Source organism: Colossoma macropomum, unplaced genomic scaffold, assembly GCF_904425465.1.
Source record: "Colossoma macropomum unplaced genomic scaffold, Colossoma_macropomum, whole genome shotgun sequence".
NCBI lineage: Eukaryota > Metazoa > Chordata > Actinopteri > Characiformes > Serrasalmidae > Colossoma > Colossoma macropomum.
Window position 1 is genome coordinate 21,899,142 of NW_023494798.1, and position 22,788 is coordinate 21,921,929.

General features: G+C 39.5%; 1 protein-coding gene across 1 annotated transcript in view; it reads right to left on the bottom strand.

Moving 5' to 3' along the window:
* vwf (von Willebrand factor) overlaps positions 1–22,788 on the bottom strand; it is a 40,209-nt gene continuing 17,421 nt past the window's right edge. Inside the window, 34 exon segments of the mRNA XM_036585003.1 lie at positions 1–753; positions 2,650–2,747; positions 3,339–3,378; positions 3,552–3,680; positions 4,009–4,107; positions 4,941–5,048; positions 5,144–5,184; positions 5,388–5,571; positions 5,699–5,797; positions 6,311–6,460; positions 8,675–8,877; positions 9,019–9,123; positions 9,237–9,308; positions 9,506–9,608; positions 10,368–10,615; positions 11,306–11,635; positions 12,223–12,412; positions 12,512–12,726; positions 12,976–13,153; positions 13,913–13,959; positions 14,066–14,230; positions 14,316–14,459; positions 15,250–15,393; positions 15,510–15,617; positions 15,756–17,206; positions 17,292–17,427; positions 18,028–18,183; positions 18,790–18,946; positions 19,033–19,131; positions 19,363–19,503; positions 20,510–20,656; positions 20,865–20,999; positions 21,752–21,890; positions 21,991–22,094. Of these exon segments, the coding sequence (XP_036440896.1) occupies positions 562–753; positions 2,650–2,747; positions 3,339–3,378; positions 3,552–3,680; positions 4,009–4,107; positions 4,941–5,048; positions 5,144–5,184; positions 5,388–5,571; positions 5,699–5,797; positions 6,311–6,460; positions 8,675–8,877; positions 9,019–9,123; positions 9,237–9,308; positions 9,506–9,608; positions 10,368–10,615; positions 11,306–11,635; positions 12,223–12,412; positions 12,512–12,726; positions 12,976–13,153; positions 13,913–13,959; positions 14,066–14,230; positions 14,316–14,459; positions 15,250–15,393; positions 15,510–15,617; positions 15,756–17,206; positions 17,292–17,427; positions 18,028–18,183; positions 18,790–18,946; positions 19,033–19,131; positions 19,363–19,503; positions 20,510–20,656; positions 20,865–20,999; positions 21,752–21,890; positions 21,991–22,094 (6,057 nt within the window). The 3' untranslated portion in view covers positions 1–561.

Sequence of the window (22,788 nt, forward strand, 5' to 3'; positions counted from 1 at the left end):
ATAATGTCTACAGTTTGTGTGCTGAAAGTTGCTGGATGCAGTCCTGTAAGTTACTCAGTACTTAAGTTGTTTTATGAACTGGTACTATTGTAACTTCTGCTCAAGTTCCTTTTTTGGAAAAGTACTTTTAATTGAGTCTTTATTTCACCAAAGTACTGTTACTTGGTGGGCTTCATCTGCCAAACATGAACAAACTGGATGAACAAAAGCAAAACCAAAGCTACTCAAAAAACATGGAAATAATTATGAAAACACACACACACACACAAACAACACACAACTAAACAAGTGGAAATGTGGATAGTGTTTATTGATTACATGTTGATTTATGACAGCATGAGTTATTGCTTCTTTAAGTATACTGTTAATAAGGAGTGGCATGCAATGTCACATACAGTAACACAGTCTTGTTATAGAGACAGACAGTGGCAATGACACTGCTGTGTGTGTATGCTTGTTAAAGACTGTGTTTCACAGCCAGTCAGTGAGTGTTACATACTGAATGCATGTGTGCCTGTAGCATGTTTACATGTGTGTGTGGGTGTGTAACTTTGTATGTTCTCAGTCGGAGGGGCAGGCATGAGCCTGGCAGTCACAGCCAGTGACGGTGAGGACTTGATGGGGTATGTGTGTGCCGTTAGCACAGCGTAGAAAAACGCTCAGCGGCAGAGTGCCTGTAGCAGAGCAACACACACACTGGTTCTCCACCCGATTCTTCTCCAGAGAATACACAGACTTACTGCGGCACTGCCCCTGTGTGTTTCAACAAGGAAAAGAAAATCACGAGGAGAAGTGAAAAAAATAGTGCATGAAGTGTGCTCTTACTGTTATAAGAAATTCTCATGTCTTGAAATTCTATATTTATTTTTTCTGACTCAAAGCTCATCTAAGAAAGCAGAAACATTCTGTAGAACATGCAGATTCTAAAGTTGAAATCAGTCTCACTCCAAATTAGCTAAAAAAAATTTTGGATTTCATGATTTGAATTTGAAAAGTTAGTGTTATGTATATTGTCTTGTTTTACGGGGGGAAGGAACATTCTTTACATGTTTTAATGTAAATGAATGTTTTTCATTTATTGACTTAGAAAAAACAAAAAAAAATTGTCCATACTAAAACTTTTGTGCACAGACTATAAATTAAATGCATTCTTTCCGTAACTATGTAATTAATCATGTAATTATGTAATCACTAGAGATGCATAATGGAACTGGAATCACATTGGTACCAGCAGATACTTTATTTAGAAAAAAATCAGCATTGGACAGATTTGTGTCTAGATTTGACTGATATTTCAAACTGATATTTAATGATGTATTTATTGTCCTCTGGAAGAGCAGACTCTTTAGGCAATGCTGAGCTACTGTGCTACAATATCTGCATTTTATTCACTTCACTGCATTTTTAACACTCTACAAATAAGCGTTACAGTATTTCTCTGTAATGCTATTCAACAATGGATCTAGTCCCCATTTCTAACTTTTAAAAACATTTATATATCATATCAACATATTTATGTACAGCTTCAGCCCACAACTTCCACATCAATGCATCCCTATTAATTATATAACATTAGCAAAATGACAGTAACTTCGCTGTTTTGTTAAGATCTGTTAATGTAACTAAAATTTGAAAGGTTTGCTTTTCAGAATTTCTATTGGTCTATAGGTCATTGATATGATGTGCATATTTTGTGTTCAAGTTCATTCATTTCAATAAATATATGATATATATTAGATTATTCAACAATACCTCTTTTATGTAAAATAATGTTCAGTGCATCCATATACAATTCACTCGTCAATTCCTTTTTGCCTCCAAAAGTATAAAAATGGCAGGTGGTTCAACTGTCCAACCATACATGTTGATTGAGTAAAAATGTAATTTAGTTATATAAAATTGTAAATAAAATAGTTTGGCATTATTTTAAGTTTGAAAACTTTAAAATAAAAACTATTTTGCAAATTTAAAAGTAACATTAGGCAACTTTAAAAGTACTCATCTCACTGAAAAACATTTGTCTGCAAGGCTATACTTCCTCAAATGTCAGACAGCACAATTAAAGACAAAGGACTTTTATTCTGACATGCTTTTAAAAAAGAGGCACCAGGGTATTGCATCATAAAGAAGACCCCAAGTGACCTTTACTTTTAATTCAGGGTTAGAATGGTTCAATTTACCATGGCAGGTGGTATGACCTTAGGAAAACCATGAAAATGTGTAATTATTATAATAATGTTTATTTATTTAAAAAAATGTAATTATAAACTCAAGTTCAATGACAATAGTTTCTACGAGTGTCTAAGTAGATCCCTGTTTAATTTGAAATTAGTCTGAAAAGTAAGGTGGCATAACCCGTAAGTCAACTGGTGCAACCAGACAAGTATAGTTTCAATAACTGAAACAGTCAGTTAAAAGCTTTGGTAACACTAACTATATTTAGGATATAAAATGCACATGGATACAAATGTAACTACATATGCAGATATAAAATGTATATCATGTATTTTTTAATACGATTTTTAAAAACTGTCATTTTAAAAACCATATTTGTCATTGGCCCCATTCATTGTGAAATGGTCACACAATGTAAAGGGCAGATAGCATAGCAAAAAATTGAAAAAAATTCAAAAGTCCAGAGCAATTTACCTCACAGTAGCTGAGTTCCAGTTTTTCCTCTGACTGGCAGTCATCAATCTTGACATAATTCAGCAAACCCACCATCCTCCTGCACTCTGGCTCAGTACCTACACACACACACACACACACACACACAAAACTCATGAACTTCAAATGAGGCAAAGTGAACTTGAAAATGACCAAGCTGCAAATAACATCAGTGCCTTTTGCTTTTTAAGTAGTGTTTTTAAAGACGTCTCTTTACGCTGCACCTTGACACTGCAGCACGAATCTGCTGTAACCTCTGTCTTTTACTTTTTTTGCAAACAGAAGAGAAAGCTCTTTGTGTGCTGACGACAGCAGGCATTTAATCTGGTCCTCCTTCCCAATATCTACCAGTGCGGTGGACCTTTCATGAGATCACATATGCTAGGTGACAGAAGGCTGCAGTTGCATTTGTATGGTAAGCCTTGAATGTCAAAGCAGAATGTGAAGCACAGTGGGACTGCTTTGTTTTCATCATGCACAATCAACCACAAAATGAGCCACAAGCAAACAGTGGTCTGAGTATGATTTGATTTGTGGGTCTTTCAGAGGGATCTGAGTTTGACATATTCAAATATACACAAAAAAAATAAATATGAGACTTTCAAACACTGAAACTACTGAAAATGCTCTTAAACTACATTTTGTGTTCATATATGTATTCTCATACTCACACATCTCGCAGCAGCTGTTTCCAATCCGGCTTATTTTACCCTGTGGATAAAAATAAATTTAGCTAGAAACATGCATTAGAATCAAAAGAAAACCTTATTGAACTGCCCCTGTTTCATAGGGGTACCATAATCAAGAAAAAACCTCTGTGGATAAGGGTGAGCTTGTAAGTCTGTGTGTGTGTCTGCATGTGTGTATGGAATACAAATGCCCACCCCATGCTCCAGACAGTGGGCTCGGTCCAGTGGAGGGCAGGTGGTCACTACAGTCTCCAGCACCAGCTCACCATGTTCATTCACGCTGCAGCTGTGTTTGGTGCAGCCGTCTTCACGTGTACTATTCACCTAAACACACAGACACATGAACAATAATTTACATAATGTACTCACTAAAGCCTAATACGCAATTTGTCTGTCTTAACACTGATCCAGTAATCCAGCTAATGACTGTAAAGTGCCAATGCTAGTAAATGTAAAGTAAAACAGTATTGCATTAATCACTGGCAATATTCAACTTTGCTGTTCTATGTACCACATTGACTTATCAGGTTTGTAAAGATGCACCTACCAGGACAGGCTTAAAGCCTTCTGTGTCTGACAGAGCTCTTTGATTTGTCTCATTTCACCATCCAATCTGTGAGAGAGAGCGTGTGTGTGTGTGTTAGTGAATTACCTGCAGGCTGATTAACTGCCCATCAGGTCGTTGGATGGAGCAGGCAGACGCTACACACCGGCCACAGCAAGCACCTGGAACTGTCTCTAGAGTGTAACCCTGAAACACACACACACACACACACACACACACACACACACACACACATATATTTTTATAGTGATATTCATGATAATGATAAGTATGATGATGACAAAAAGGATGATGTGATGATGATGATGATGATGATGATGATGACGATGATGATGATGATGATAAGAAAGACGATAATGAAGATATGGGAATAATGATGATGATGATGAAGATAAGAAGGAGGAGGATGATGATGAGCTAGAACTTGAATATGAATATGAAGATGCTGATAATAATGCTGATGCTGTTGCCAATGATGGTGATGATGACGATAAAGATGATAACGAAGATGCTGAGAATGACGAAGATGATGGTGGTGATGATGTAGGTGGTGATAATGATGCTGCTGCTGATGATGATGCTAAAGATGATATGAAGGATGATGATGATGATGATGATGATGATGGTGATGATAAGAAAGGATGATAATGAAGATAAAATTGAGGAGGTCGATGATAAAGATGATGAAGCTAAGACGTAGGAGGAGGAGCAGAATGACTATGATGATGAAGACAAGAAGGATGAGGATGATAATAATGAGAAGAAGGATGATGATGAGCAAGATGAGGATGATGAAAAGGTAGAGGGTGATAAATGATAATGATGATGATGATGATGAAGAACATGATAAAAATGCTGCTGCTGCTGCTGTTGCTGATGGTAATGATGATGATTATGATATTGATAGTGATAGTGATTATAATGATGATGATGATAATGGTGTTAGTAATGGTGATGATTATGATGATGATGGCGTTGGTGATGATGATAGTGATTGTAATGATGATGAAGAACATTACCTCTGTACAGGGTGAACAGCTCATCTTCCTGCAAGACAGGTGATATTTTCCCAGCTTATCCACACACCTACAGTTTGTACACGCATCCATCATCATGCTTTCACCAGCCTACACACACATACAAACACACACAAACACTAAATATGATAATACTCAGACTTTAAAGTGTTATTAATGTTTATAGGCATGAGCACAGTCCTTACCCCAATAAGAGTGTGATTCAAAACACATGCATCTACAGGGACTAAAAAGAAAAAACAGAAGAATTTTACTTTGTGTAAGTTGTGTGTGATGTTTTTTTCAAAACATATACTTTGACCACTTGTGTATGATGTATATCCTCTCTATCATGGCTATTTCAAAATGTCAGCTGCCCTTTACATTTACTGTGACAATACGTGTGTGAAGCCTGTATGCGTGTGTATTGGGTCAGCTGTGTGAGTGTACCACAACTGCAGGAAGGGCAGCAGTCATCTACAGTGTTGCAGTGGAGCTCTGTGCCCAGTGGGCAAGTGGGTGTGTCCATGAGTTGGCAGGAGACATTAGTGCGTTGGATAAAGACTTCCTCATTTACTCGCACACACTCATTCATCAGACACCGGTTATCAGGAGACACCCAGCGCTCTCCCACCTACACACACATACACACAACAAACATTACAAACATTACACAATAGTTTCTCTGCTTTGGCAAAGCCATGGAATAAGGAAAGAGGAAAGAAAAGATCTGTCACTCAAACACACACAGACACACTCACCAGTCGTAAGCGGCCTCCGTGTGTTGCGTCCTCCTCTACACAACTAGATTTACGACAGTGACCACAGCAATCTCCCTCTGAGTGAGAGTATACGGTGCCCTGAGTGCACATAAGGAGGTATAAGTAATCATGAATGATTCCTACACATTTAGTTTTGTCAAATCTACGGAAAACCATTACGGCTATAAAAAGTGAATCATGCTGCGTCAATCTGAAGTAGTTATTCAGCTAATCGATTATAAATACATTCTATGAAGTATAAATAGTTCCTCCAATCACATTAAAGGGGATGTATTATGCTCATTTTCAGTGTTCATAATTTTATTTGGGGTCTACTAAAACAGATGATTACATGCTTCAGTGTTCCAAAAACATTATTTTTCTCATACTGTACATCTCTATTCACCCTCTGTATGAAACCCTCCTGTGTCTTCAAGCCAAAGTCAAATAAAATCTTGCTGAAATTTGAAATTATGAACCGATTTGTTTCTCAAAGATTCATAATTGGACCAAATTGTTGTGAAATTTGCAGCCCTAGAACTCATCTACTGATGATACATTAGCACAGTGACACTGAGCAGTGAAGGAGTGAAGAAACACTGCAGAACTCACCACAGGACAGATCTGATTGCAGACAGGATCCACACACTGCACGATATGCAGTCCAGTCGCTCTGTCTGTCTGCTCCGTGCACACACACGTCTTACACTTCTCCTCCCATCTGCCGCCCATCTGATACACCACTCCCTCCACCACACACACCTGCACATAAACACATACACACAATTAAACTCACACACACACACACATACACACACACACCTGCTACACCACTCCCTCTACCACAAACACCTGCACATACACACATACACAAATTACACTCATACACACACACACATCTGATACACCACTCCCTCCACCACACACACCTGCACATACACACATACACAAATTACACTCATACACACATCTCATACAACACTCCCTCCACCACACACACTTGCACATAGGGCTAAGAAAATATGCAGAAACAGATGGACTACAGTCTGTCATTGTAGAACTACAAAGTGCACTTATATAGTAAGTGGAGCTGATAAAATGGACAATGAGCATAAAAACAAGGAGGTGGTCATAATGTTATGCCTGATCAGTGTACCACTCCCTCCACTACACACACTTGCACACACCCACACACACATAACACACCAGTCCCTCTTCCACACACACACACACACACACACACAAACATACCCACCTGATATACCACTCCCTCCACCACACACACCTGCACATACACCCATACACAAATTACACTCATACACACACACACACACACACACACACACACACATGATACACCATTCCCTCCACCACACACACCTGCACATACACCCATACACAAATTACACTCATACACACACACACACACACACACACACACATGATACACCATTCCCTCCACCACACACACCTGCACATACACCCATACACAAATTACACTCATACACACACACACATACACACACACACACACACACACACACATCTGATACACCATTCCCTCCACCACACACACCTGCACAAACATTGAGAGTTTTTGTCATATTTTAGTAAGGTTCATTCTCAGGCCTACAGAAGTACACAGACCGTCTGATCACCACAGCTCTCTGAATCTTGCCGCTCACAGAGAATCTAAATTGGTTCTGTACAGCTGTACATATTTCCCTACTAATCAAGTACTTGGGCTTTGTGTTTTGCTGACAAAAATGATTTCTGTTTAATCCTCCTGCATGTTCACTGTAGTTATTTTATTATTTATTTACTTATTTATTTATTTTTACTGCCAACTAGTCAATTGCTGCCCAGAGCGCCAGATAGTGGATTTAATAGTTGACTGCAACCCCTAACACACATAAAACACTTAAGTTTGTAAGCGATCAGTTCCAATCAACAACTCACTCAAGCACTTCTGCTTCTTAGCTCTACTGTTGTTAGTAAGCTATGCAATGATATGACCGTTTCAGTCAGAATTTTTTTGTCTCAGGTTGGGTCAGACTCATACAGAAAGTTATCAGGCCATATTTGAGTTCAGGCCAAAACCTTAGTCCCAAGTAAAGCTCTAACACAACACAAACATATCTGATATTCCTCCCACTAAACACACCTGCACAGACATGCACAAGATATACTCACATATATAGACATATACGCGTTGTATTATTATTTTACAAATTATGTAGCTAGCTGTGTTCAAATGTGTACATTTAGCAGCAGACTACATTACAGTTAGGCCAGGCTGTAAAATTTAGTAAAAACACATTTACATGGAACAGACCTACTACAGGAACAAAAGTCTGATTTAGCTTCCTCAGTTGAAGAAGCTCTGCTTGGTTCAGTTCTGATTAGTGTGATTCACACAAACCACATGATTTGCACAATGCGCTCCAGTCCAATTTATTCACTACTGTCGCTCATACTGATTTAGGCTTCCCTAATATTTTTTGTCAGAAGAGATCATATATAAGACCAAGATGCACACTTATTCAAGTCAGTGATACGTTTCTTGTCTGCTTATGTCTTGCGTCATCCATTTACTTGTTCCCTGTCTCCAGGGGCAACAACAGCAGACTGTGCAAAAAAAAACAGCAGCTGGCTGTACAGACCCAAAAAATAAATAAATAAATAAATAAAAAACAAGTTTTCTATAACCATAATCACTAGAATTTGATGAAATGGGCTAAATCTACCACTGGTGTGAATGAGACATGAGACAAAAAGGGAGAATAAGCCCCCCACCCCCTCACTAAGTGATGTAATTGTGTTTTCAGAAATGTTTTAACCTGGTGGCTCTCACTTCATGAATCTTCTCTGGTTTTCATACAAACCCAACACCTCATACAAACACAACTTCTCATACACACACATGCATGTACATACACACAAAGCACCAACAGATGCAGGTAACACACATCCCACCTTATCAGGGAGGCATGTGACCTCAACACAGCCACAGTCATTGGTCAGCTCTTTGGTGACGTAACCAGGCGGGCAAATTTGTGTGGAGTTCTGACAGTCACACACACATTCAAATGTATCGCAGCACTCTGTCTTTTTCACAGACAGTTTTTTGTAGGCTGGACAAGAGGGTTTAGCTGTAGAGCATTCTTCTTTTCTACAGACTGAAAGAGACAAAGAGAGGCTGTTCAGTTTTCTGTGTTGTGGTCATTAAGTGAGGTTATATATTCTTTGTGTATGTAGGTTCTGTGTATGGCTGCTGGTGAAAGAGCGTACAGGGATTTTTGTGTGTTCTGTGTACTCACCACACTGATAGATTGGTGCACACTCTCCTGGGTTTGTAAGGACTGAGCTGAGGCCATTTTCACATTGTGGAGGATCAGAAACCTTACAGCTGGCAGTGTCACACACTGCACACACACACATACAAGTAACACTTAAACATCGAAACTGTCCTTGGTAGATTAGCATTTGTAGGGATGCTATGCGGAGTGCGTTCCGTTTGTGTGTGCTGTGCACTTACCGCATTCATACTCAGGGCAGCACTTGGAATCCTTCTTCTCCAGAAGAATCTCACACTTCCCGCATACAGGGGCTGTAGCACAGCAACAGTTACCATGACTACACACTCAGAGCACAATACTGAAGGAGGGCTTCAAATAATTAGGCTGAGTATACATTATATAGCAGAAAAGAAAGAGAGAGAGAAAGCAAAAGAGATAAAGGGAGACATGGGAGAGAAAGAGGAAATAGAAAAAGAGGGAAAAGCAGCTTCTGAAATTTTATTCTCACCCTTAGAATTAGTGCAGGGCAAGGCTGTACAGTTGATCCGTTGCTGATCTAGACACACACACAGTAAACATGGGTTGTCATCAGGGGTCCAGCTCTCCATGAACTGTAAAACACACACATACAAAGTAATGAGGGTGATAAACAGAAAATTACTGATTTGTTTGGATTATGAACACATCATTTTGGATCATTATTACTGGTCTATTCATTATGAAATTTATACACAACATAAAGAACAACTGGCATTTTTGAGTTACGGAAAACAATGAAAAACGGACAAAAATGGAGATACAAGGTTTTGTTCTGACAGCAACAGCATATTAGCTATATCATGTATTTGCGCCTCATAAAAAAAGGCAACAGTCTACACCTTACATGTGACCTTAGTGGACCACTAAGTCCACTGGCTGCCAGAATTAAAGCAATAGTTCAGCAAAAAAATTAAATTACACAATTCTCCCCTTACGATGATCAGCTGAGACATGTTTGATGTCCAGTGTTTATTTCTTTAGTACTGGAGCTATGAGGTTAATGTAACGTAAAGGAAGCTAAAACCCCACGAATAAGTACTGGGCAAATATGCCTAAAATATCACATACCTGCTTAAACTGCCTCCAGTTATTAAGCAATGTCAAACAGATTTGCTTCTAATACTGTATGACAAATTGTTCCGTATGAAAATAGACCAAAGACACATAGCTAAATCCAATAATTGCATCTTAGAGCCGTGATCTTGATTTTGTCCTATTTTGGTCTTTTTTAAGAAGCAAGCATATTTGAAAACCAAACTTGTCATTGTTTGTTACATATACTTGGGGTAAGAGGAAAACTGCTGATAATAACTGCATGTATGTATGTGCACCTGGTGAGCATGTCCATGCTGGTCCAAACACTGGCTGCAGGCCTCTCTGCCCACACATTTTCCCCCAAGCAGCACTGTGCCATGGGGGCAGTAGCAGCCCTCAGTGGGGTCAATCCAGCACTGCGAACTGTTCCCCAAAGTGTCACCCCGCACATCCATATCACCCAACACAGCCAGGCCATGCCCACACTGCTCCACACACCCCGTACGACATGCATCATACTCCATAGAGTTAGGACAAGGCATGGCTAGACACCAAAACACACACACAGAAATTACACATGATAACCAGTGTCCAAAGTATCCAAAAACAGTCTTTTACATTCAAAAGTTTTGAATAATTGTTTTGTTCCACAAAAGTATTCTAATCAAATTTAGCCAAATAAGTATATATGTGAAATTTATATGAAATACAGTTGTACTCAAATAGATACACACACATTAAAGATCAAAAGCTCAGAATTAATTATCAACACTATAAAACCAATTTGCTTTCTATTTGTGTCCAGAATGATAAATAGAGCTGTGAATGATTTTAAAATAGACAGTTGCAAAGGATTGAGAATGAAGTTTGAGAACATTCAACAGGGATGAGATCATTAAACAGGGAAATATTATTTATAATAATTTTGTGTAATAACTTTCTTTGAGGGAGCTTTTAAAGGCATTATACACTTCAGACTTCAGGTCTCTATCAGAACAATCCAGACTTGGTAAGTTTCTCAAGAAATTTAGAAGCATCCGTGGAATTTCCCTTTAATAACTATTTACGCAATACATGAAAATCTAAATGACACATGTAGGTGTCTTGTTTATAAAATGTAATCTACACTGTATGTGATATGATTCTATATAAAATAACAAAAATGATAAAGATAATAATCAGTAATTCCAAAATTTTGAATGGATGTGTATAGACACACATAAATGAGACTTACGGCACAGGTTGGGTTTTCTCCAGTTCACACACACGCCCTGCTGTCGACACACACTGCTGTAGGCAGCAATGAGGTCACACACGGCAGCAGGATGGCAGGCCAGCTGTCTGCACATCTCCACATAGTCCTGAGGAGGCACCGCAGCATGGCACTGACCAAACACTGACGAGGCTAAAACCTCACAGCCCTCCGCCACACCCGCCTCACACTCAGACACGCCCCTACTCCACACACACTCTCCAACAGCCCATTCTCGCAGATACACATCCGGATCTGCAGCCACTGAGCCATCAGGAAGCAGCAGGTGTGTCTGATCATCAGAGCATGAACCTGAGAGAGAGAGAGAAATAAAGGGAGACATTTTTGATATTTTTGAATGACCATGTTGATCAGAAACTTTACCGTTCACAGACAAATGTCACATTACAAATTTTGTCTCCAATGCTAACCTAGTTACACTGTAATTTTTATCTCATCTCATTTCCATTTTACAAATAGATTTAGGGGAAACATTTCACTAAAAGAGCATGTTAGTATTAAGAATAAGTTGGCTAATTTCAAATGAAATCAATTCATTATATCCAATAAACCATCCCACATTTTGCACGGCCCTCTGTCAAATGCATGAAGAAGAGAAGCACATTTTGCCTTTTTCCATCTACGTGGCACATAAGCTGCACTTTGAGGCTTGTGTGCCAGTATAGTACATAACCTGTGGACAGAATGTGCCCATTTACACCTGCAAATGACACAGAAGTCTTACTACGTCAGTCCCATATTGCATCTGCTATGCAATGATGCGCCACATATCTCAACAAGTGTGTGGTTTTCAACAATGAAATTATAGAGAATCCTGGACAAAACTCAAGATGATTTTAATCAAGATTAGCTCTATTAGTTCAAAATAGTGTATGTACCACAGATGCCAGTGGTCTTGGTCATCATGGTGAGATCCAGGCTGATGGTGAACTCATTGCTATGAGGAGTAAACGTGAGGGTGAAGCCATGTGTCTCAGACCGCAGCTGATGAAGCAAAGCTCCGATCTGAGTGACAGATATTCCACCTCGTCTGAAGGGTACTGCAGTAATCACACCATCTACAGTCACCTATATTGTGCACATCCACACACAAACACAAACATATTGGTATTATTGCTGTGGTTCTTGTAGACTGATATTGTTACAGTGCTGGTAGATTGTCTTTACCTTCATGTCATCTCTCAGCACCACACTAGTCCCTCCCTCTCTCAGTTCCAAACTCTTCATACAAATCTGACTTGGTAAGCCCTCACAAGCAGCCGTGTGTAACACTAGCTCCGACCCTCCTGTGCGAAGCAGCAAATAAGAGCAGGCGCCTTTCAGCTTCAGAGCTGCACCTCCAAAAGACACCACATGACTGGTGGAGCTACCCATGCACATACCTGCAGGAGTAGAGAGGAGTGTAGTCTGTGAGACACAGCAAAATATAACTCCTTGTACTGTAGGCTTATTATTTAGTTATTAATTTTAAAGTCAGCAAGAATCATAGTGCAGAAATACGTCAAGGAAAATGCATACACGTATATTTATCAAGTGTAGACCTACAAACCTGTAACATGTTTAAGGAGGGTACATTTATGTTTGTAGTGCGTGTACATGTGTGTGTGTGTGTGCTGTGTGTGTGCTCTCACAAGGGCATTTCCAGGTGCAGCCGCAAGTTTGGTTAACTCTGAGAGCTCTGAGGCTGTTCCTGCAAGCCGGAGGCTCCATCCGCTCGCAGTTCACCCTGTGGCTCTGCAGCGTCACCACACCAGACGGATTACACAGCAGCGAGTGACAGCCATCTGCCAGCAGCCACGTCTCTCCAGGCTAACACACAGACACAGGAATCAGTCAATACTTTATTCATATCAATCAAAGCTCATAGACTTACAGTGTTACTTTCAGAGATTTTGAGTGTTGAAAAGTAGAATAAGAATCTATCACATCAACATGAAATCAAGCTCTTTACCCATTAATGTGCACTGGTGTTTTGCAAAGGGTTCATACAGTATTGTGCAAAAGTCAGAGACCACCCTTCATTTCTGTAATTTCCAAAATGGCCATTATGTACTTTATTCATTTATCAGATTTTTCTGAGGAGATTAGATATGAAACATTCCACTTACATAAGGCAAAAATAAGGAATTTTAATTGTAAATTGGTAAAATATATAGAGAAAATGGGATTCCATTTTAAATAACTCTTCAGAACTGAAAAAAACAGTGGTTTCTGACACATTTGAGCAACAAATTGCCATGATAATGTAAAACTGTAAAATCACTCTAGTGAAAATAATAAAACACATTTTTCTTACGTTTTTGTTATTTTCGCTTTTGTTGAAAATGGTAAAGTTATAGGGTGAGAAATGAGTCTCCAGCGAAGCCAAAGTGTGCAACACAAGGTTAAGAAGGAGTGATGGACTGGTCGTTGATGAGTGAAGTGACATGAGGAATTATAAGGTGTTTAAAGCATGATATACTGGTAGACTGTGTTAAGTATTTGTGGTTTTTGTTGTTGATGGTAAGTAATGAAATGAGATTTTTTCAAGAGCTGGGCCTCTGTGCACCGAGCCAAAATTCAGCTCACCTTCCTCTCTTTTCCATCATCATCCACACACACCCCAGGAGGACCCGCTGAGGGACATTATCATTATCATCATCCTCATCACCATCACCATTATTCATTATCATTTGTATTTCTTGCACAGGATGTGTGTATTTGTGCGTGTTTTTATCTCACCCCTGCAGAGTTTGTCGGTGAATGAACGGTCCAAGGTAACCATGGTGAGCAGGTCATCTGTGCTCCTTAGCTGAATAATGTTCTCCTGCCCGTGTGGGCCTGTGAGCATGCCCAGTTCAGTGCGATCGTAATGCTCACCCACTCCAATGGGGAACACTGAAACACCTGGATAACAAATACATAAAGCTCAACAATGAAGTTACTGCTATATTAAAAAGGATAATCCAAGTCTCATAATTATGTCACCCACCAGCAGTAAGAGCTTCATTTGCAGGCTCCTGCACTGAGTCAGTTGACCTATCAATCACCAGCATTACCACAACCTTTGCCACACCCATCCTACCCCCACTTGTAGAGGAAATGGAAGTCTGAACCGCAAACTGCAATGCAGCACCTTAAAAAAAACAACACAAAGTGAACATACACGGTCTCACACACACATTTCACAATAAATGATAATAATAAAAGTCTGTTATACAGAATGAGAAAGTAGAAAGCAAGTCTATTTTAGCTTATTTAACAACTCAACATCATTTGAGTTAAGTGTGTGATGATTATGGAGTTTGCACAATGCTAATTAAATTTATATAAGCTTTCATTACTTGTTAGCTACCAGGGGTTGAAAAAGTGCACAGATAATGTACTTAAGTGAAAGAATGCAAACAGTGTCAAAATCTCTCTCACTTAAAAGTGTAAATATGATGCTAAAAATATGCTTGAAGAGAAAAATATCAGCAGTTAAATATACTTCAGTATATAAAAGTAAAAAAGTAAATGTTTTAACAAATAACAAACGTTTTATGGTGGTGTGCAGTGTTGTGACTAATAGGACAGTTTCGTTTTACATTGCTATATATTTTACTGGATGTTTCAGTAAGTACCATACAAAAACAATAAATTCAAATGCACAAGAACTGCCTCTCAAGTACTCAAGTAAATTAGAAATCTTCCAAAATAATACTTAAGTATAGTGATGAAGTACAATTACACAAATATTTTCTATCCCTACTACATTAGCACTGAATGTCGACTACCAAATATGTCACCTACATGTAAGAGCAAAATTATGTACATTTTCCACCAAATAAGCGCTTTATGTCTTGACATGCTAGAGCACAAATAATTAAGTGTACCTCTAACAGTGCAGTTCAGATAGCTGTGGCCGGTTTTTGTGGGGCACTTACCCAGTCGTGGTGCATTGTCTGTCTTGCTGTGTAGTCCGTCTAGCTGCTGAAGAAGATTTTTGGCACTCTGTTCATCTCTCCAAGACACAGCTTCCACTGGCCTCTCACCATAAACAACCACTGCTACCTGAGTACCATTACGACCTGACACACATTTAGAGAAACACCTGAATACACAGCACACACAATACAAAACTATAGAATAACACATTTTTGTACATGCATACAAGTCAGAATACATTCCAAGCATTCTGATGTACCGATGTCAGCGCTCTTTATAAATGATCTCACAAAAGTTTTCATGTCCTCAAACTGATCACCAGTGTCTCTCAGCAAAAACAGCACATCCATAGGCTTGGAGCAGGGCACTGCAACACAAAGAGAAACAAACATATAAACACATACAATTCCTCATGTAAAGTACTGCAGGATGGGAGAACAGGAGAAAAATGAAAAGTATGAAGTGGAACGTAAAGGTGAGATGCTGTTGTATTATTTGATCTGACCTGAAGGGGGCAGTGTAGCTCTGGGTGGTAGTGTTGGTATAAGTGGCCTTCTAAACGTCCTACTGATATTAACCAGTAGGGGGCCCAGTGTGTTCAGCTGTTCAGGATTCTTCAGCATGATGGGGGCATTCGGAAAACTCAGTGTTTCTAGGTCCGTCTCCTGCACATTGGGACCAATTCCAATAGGGAACACCTTTGTGTGGATGGAGCTCGGTGGCCGCTGGATCACATCGGTGGGTGGGCTCTGAGTTATGAGGAACACCATCTGGTCTGGAGAGCGACTGGGCCTTTCTGTGGTGACGGACTCATAGAGGGAGCGAATGGCTTGGCCCGTGTTCACCTTGGCCCCGCCCCCCCAGCGGATCTGTCGCATTCTGCGCAGAACCAGCTCCCTGCGCTTCAGCTCCATCCTGCTGATCTCAATGGAAACAGTGAGGGAGTACTGCATCACTGTGATCCGGAAGTGCTCCTCCTCTTCCTGGCTGAGCGATGCCAGAACGTCGACTAGTGCATCCCGGGTACGGTTAAATCCTTCCTCTCCTACATTGTCTGATCCTTCTAGTAGGAAGGTGATGTCCCGTACCATTGTTGTCTGAGGAGCAAAGGTTGTTCCAGGGCTGGGGATGCTGGGAAATGCATTCATAACAGCAGCTGTGGGAGGAAGAGTGGCAGAATTTGGTTTGATGGGGGTAGTGGTTGTAGTGCTTGCAGTAGTGGTGGTGGTAGTGGTGGACTTTTGAGTAGGGGTTTTCTTGGGTGGCTCTGGGTCCAGCCCCAAGGTGCAGAGGTAATCTGTAATCTCAAAAGCTCGATCCTCCAGCTCCCCAACACTGCTAAGCACATACGCCCGGCTACTAGGTGTGGCCTTGGTGATCTCATTGACTTGTGCCAGGTTCACGTCAGGCCCAAGGGCAATGGTGAGGACAGTGATGTCTTTCTTTCTTAGCAGGCGCTGAGTGGTGCGCATGGGCCGTGGGTTGGCACTAGCGGTCAGCATAATGGCAACACGGCCAGCGTGATCTCTCTTGTTCTTGTCGTAAATGTACACGGACAGGTACTTGAAGGCTTCGTCCATGAAGGCCACGTCGCCACCACTGTAATGCATGTCTCGCACCATCTTTCTGAAGATCCACTTCTGCACTTGCATGTCATAGCTCTTTACCCCAGAGTGGAAAAGGAGGACAGTAGCCCTTGTATGGGCTGAACCCATCCGAAAGCGCTCCACTACCCCCAGGATGAACAGCTTGACCAATCCGAAGTCTTCCTCACTCAGAGAGGAGGAGCCATCCACCAGAAAAGCCAGGTCCATTGCCCTGTCGCAGGCGTCCTCAGGCACTGGCGTGGAAAAGGGGAGGGGTGTAGGTGTGGTAAACGTGGTAATTGGGCTTAATGTGGAGGTAGGGCCAGAGGGAGGGCATGGACCACAAGTCAAAGTGTTTTCCTCGCAGTGACTGAAACACAAATTTACAGAATTCAAGCATTGATTACAGGTGTACAAAAATGTTCAAATTCATGTACACAAGTGGCGGGACATACCATATCTGACAGAGATGGGGGTCGTCATGATTCAGAATGATCTGCTTCCCATGAGAAATTCGTTCTCCATTGTGCATGCACACCTGACATTCAGATGGTTCCACACAGCGTCTCAAAACCTCATCTAAGACTTCACCTGTAAAACAGAGAGGAAGAATACAGTATGTGTAGTGTAGGTATGTCACAGGTATGTGTGCAAGTATAATACTGTATAAATACACAGCTTACAATACACTATTCATTAAATGTTTGTGCACACTAAACTCTCACAATGCCCTTAATACAAATTAGCTTTCTTTGTCAGTTTGCAAAAACTTAGGACATATTTAAAACATATAAACATATTAAAGAATCACCATGGGTTTTTGAGGAGTATACGTGTAGCAGGACTAGCTTGGGAATATTGCTAAACCTCACATATTGTAGTCCCTTGCTGTGATGTCAGCACTCATCTGCACTTAAACCTTTTAGGTTTTTAAACCACATTTCTAAAATATGCTTTTAACAGTTTGCGTTGAAAAGCAAAGCAAAAGCTGTCAAATTATTATTTAGGCAAACATGCTCATACTGAGAAAGAAACTTTGATGAACATGAAAACAATTGTTGTAAATAAATCAAAAGTAATATGAAATAGATGCATGATATTTACAAAACCTTTCAAATGAAGCCCAGTTGTCCTCAAACTTTTGATGGGCAGTGGAGGTATACAGTATTTGATGTGTGTGCTGTGAGTTACCTGGTGGGCAGGAAGCATGGCAGCCCTCTAGGCAGGTATTTGGGCAGTTTAACGGTTCTGGGTGCTGGCACGTTATAGGACAAGCACTACCGCAGGCATTAAATCTCCACATACACTCCACTCCTGCATCTTTATTCAAATCCTCACAGCTCAGTGCTGAAACACACACATGCACACAATAAACTTCAAAATACATGTACTACTAATACCAGAGTCTACGTTTCCTCCTACACTTAGTCCCAAATGTCTCATAGCATGGCTGTTCCCAGATATTTTTGTTAAGAGATCACGTCTAGCCCTGCAAGAATTTACATAAAGCACATTTTCAGCTTCTCCTTGTTTTTGCTGTACTGGAAAATGTACTGAATTGAGACACCACCATATCGTAATGAATGAATTTCTCAATTCTGTAAACCTTTACACCTCTATAAAATACACTGTGTTGATGTAAAATATTTTATCAGGTAAAAATATGATGCATACATTTAAATCAAGGAAATTCAGTGCATCACTTTTTTCAGTGCATCTCTTCCTCGGCTCTCCATACACTTACTGTCTGTAAAATACTTTTCCCCATAATGTTGCTGCTCTGTCTAGTTTGCAGTATGTGTACTACCCTGCACTGTTTGTCACTCTATAAGCTTTTTGTCATGCTGTACTGTTATAATTTAAATAAAAGACATAAAAAGCTTAAATGAATATTCTCTAGTTGGAGGGCTTCTGTCTTTTCTCTATGTAACAACTGTGGACTGGTGGACTTACGGCATAAGTCATTGGACCTCCAGTCCACCACCACTCCCCTCTGGGCACATTCATGAGCATAGGCAGCAATGGCATCACAGAAACACACGCAGTCACCCACAGAGGCACATGAACACGTATCATGAGTGCAGATTTCCCAGTATGGCTCAGGGTCCACCTGACAGAAACAGACAGCAATGATTCAGAATGGCATTGCAATTGAAGGGAAAGTGAAAACGACTGGCTGATGTAAGTGCTACTAACCACACTGTTACACTCCCTGAAGAGGGCACTGTTCAGCACCCGACACGACTGCTCCACTGTGACCAGCTTCGCCATATCAGCACTGCACTGAGATGGCACCTAAACACATATACACACAGACACAGACATGTATTACATGTGTAACCGTTACACAAAACTGTTCATAGAACCACACGAGCACATGCATAAATAAATACATGTATATATGTATAACTAATGCTCACGTTGTAAACATGCTTTTAGAAAGTGCTATCTAATTTAATGCATTATTATACATTATTACACAGGCTCTATCCATGTGAGGAGTCATGCTGTCTGTGCAGTGGTCACCTGAATGGCATCAGCACAGCTGGGTTTGACCTTCCAGGAGTTTCCAAAGTCTATAGGATCCACCTCCATCTGATTACTACTGCTCATTAGGTCATTATTCTGACTGCCATCAAAGTTACCACACAGACCACACACTTTCCCCTAAAAACACACAAAGACAAACACAGAATTAAAGATAATCAATGTTTCTTTATTCTTAAAGGGTCCATTTTGTACATTTTCCCTTTCCCCTTTATTTTTTTCCTATGAGGTCCACTTACTAGGTTTATGTGATTTTATGTACTAAAAACAATCATAATAATTTTTGTGCATGACCATTTTCAAACCTCTCTTTCTCCCTTTGAATTGTCCCTTGTTACAGTGCCTTTAAGATTGATATATGTAAATTATCCCAGTATTGTCTCATTAAAAAAACAGGCTGGACTGAAATAGGTCTTATAACTTAATAATGAATGGGTGGGGCTAAACTGTTGGGTGGATATATGCAAATGTACATGTTTTTGTGACATCACAGAAACAGTGAACTCAAAACAGGCTGTTTGTTTTGCAGCTAAGTTTCAATGTACGCACATACTACAGTAAACTCTTTTATTTTAAAAAAGTAAGGAAAATTCAGTTTTCCATTGTATGAGTCCTTTAAGTATAGGTTTGATGACAGAGAGGAAGACAGAGAGGGGATGATAAAGCGTGTGTGCTCTTATATATTTTCAGAACAAAATGTTCTGGATTAGTTAAAAAAAAGAGAAAAACAAAGGACCAACAAAATGCTACTGACATTCTAAAGTGATTTTATGTTCCATTTTTTTTAAAGCTGAAAGGCCAAAACAGGGTTAGTGTTAGGTTTAGGGTAGGGCTTAGGGTTTAGACAATTGTTTTGGTATAAAAGATACATTTAGTCACTGTCATTTCTCACATCTCTGAAATGGTAATTTTACAGGAGATCTTAATTTTAAATCTTAATTTTAATATACCTTAATGTGACAAGATTTCTATTGGTCCATTCATTATGAAATATTCACTTTCAAATGGTGTTAAAAAATAGAATTACAAGGTTTTAATATGACAGTTATCGTATATGTAATGCATATAGGACGTCTGTGTGACCCAGCATTCTGACAGTGTATAAAAACAGACTTGTGTCCATTACCCTGTACTGGCCATTGATGTGCAGTGTGATGTGAGTTCCAGTGTCCCAGGTTATAGAGATGTGTTTTCCGAGCAGAACGATGTAGTAGAGTCCAGAGCGCACAATCTCCACATCTGTCTCCTTCATCACTGGCTTCCTCATCCTTACCTGCAGATACAGAATGTTATGATGAAAGATTATCCTGCTGTTCAGAGCATGCAGGTGTGTGTGTGTAGCTCAGAATGTTGTAGGTTCATAGGGGAGAATGTAGACAGAGAAAGGAAAAAACAACAAAAGAGAAGAAACACAGAACAGTGTCAGAAAGTATGCCAGAGGATTTGCGGGTAAAAACTGTGTGTGTGTGTGTGTATGAGACCTGTCCTTGCTCCATGGTGATCAGTCCTCCCATATAAAACACATGGATGCTTTTACTGCAGCGATGACCTATGGTTCCACAGGCTGAGTTCTCCACCAGAACTCGAAAGGTGCCGTCCAAGCCGTTACAGTAATCCTACAGAGAGAAATACTTAAATACTTAAAAGTCTACAATCACATCAATGCGATCAATAACATAAAAACAATTTGGGCCCTGAAAATGTATAAAATGATTCTAATTTGTTAATCCTGTGCAACTTCACAAATTTCAAATAATTTGTAGGAAGCTGTAAAAAATTATTCTGAAATGTTAGGTGTGTCCAAAATGATGAACAGAGCTGTATATGATTCTTAAATGACTGAGAAACCTGTACGGCTTTGAGATTAAGTTATAATAAAAGTAATTTCCAAAATGCCTCATATATTTCTGGTAACTTAATATATTATTACAATACATTTTTTAGCATTTCATATTTTCTTATTGTTCCCCAAATACTTTAAATATTGAATAAATCATCTAAAAAAAATATTTTTTGTGTATGAGTTATGACTCATTTCCAAACCTCTCTTCAAGGAAGTCCAGTATTTACAGGTGCCATCTAAAACCTGCTTCAGCTAATCAATCCTTTATTAAATTAAATCAGGTGTGCTGCTGATGGAATTGATCAAATTCATGCAACTAGGAACCAAACCTTGCTCTTCTAACCATATTCCTCTAACCAAAATCATGTTACTTTTAATTGTATTGATGTTTATTTGTATTTACTTTAATGTTATATGGTGTTTTTACAGACAGTAACTTACTGCCAAGACACATAATTTTAAACTGTTTTTATTTATCTATTTATGAACATTGAGAGAGAAGGAAAGGTGCAGTAGGTTACTTACCTGAGCCAAGATGTACTGACATGGTCCTGGGAATGTAAACTTCAGTCCGTCAAAGCTGATGTAGTGCGAGTCCCCCACTGTACGACACACACCATCACACACTCGTTGAGTACACCTCCACTGCCGGCCACCACACACACTGTCAGAGAACAGAGAACATCAAACAGGGGAAAAATGACACGTAACTCTCTCATAGTAGCACAGTACTTAATGACAGCTTGTGGGACAGCTGTGATTACCAAGTGTTGCAGTCAATGTTAATGCTCTGTCCAGGAGCGTAAGCATGGTTGTTATGGAAACAGGGACACTGGTCTGGAGGAATGCATTCTTTTCTGTGTCGAACCTGCAGATGGTCAGAAAACTAGTTAAAATCCAACTTAAGTCATTTAAATGCATCCATGCAATAAAAGTCTGTTTATAATCATATATTAATATCATATCAATAAAATGTAAAGGGAAAGATGGACCACTCTACTGAATTAGCTCAAACTGTGGTCCCACATTAAAAAAGCTATTAAGTATTCAAACCTATTCACAAGGATTATGTTGTGAGCTATTTAAACCCAAGGCAATATGTGATATGGTAATATGCTTAAATACATACAAAATCATCATTTATAGGGTACTTTCTACCAGGAGGTGTCAGCCCCAAACCCTAACCCCTAAATTCCAACTTGTAAAAGTAATACTTTTAGTAATTAGTAATACTAATTTTTTTGTGTTTTAATGTTGTTTTTTCTTTATTTTATTTTAAAGTTGAAAGGTTTATATTTATGGTGAGTTTCCTTTTTCAAACACAAAATGTTTTCAAAAAATAACTTTTCATGTCACTACTCAAAAACAAAGAGTTTTAGTCCATAGATGAAGCCTCATTTTAACCACACCCTGCATTTTAGAGCAGAAGTCAGTGCATCGCTGTCTCTCATTGCCACATGGTGAACAATTAGATCCCAATGTTTTGAGGTAAATGTGTCCCAAAGCCATTTTGTATTGTAATGAAAAATATTATGATTTTATGTGTGTAAAACTGTTCAAAG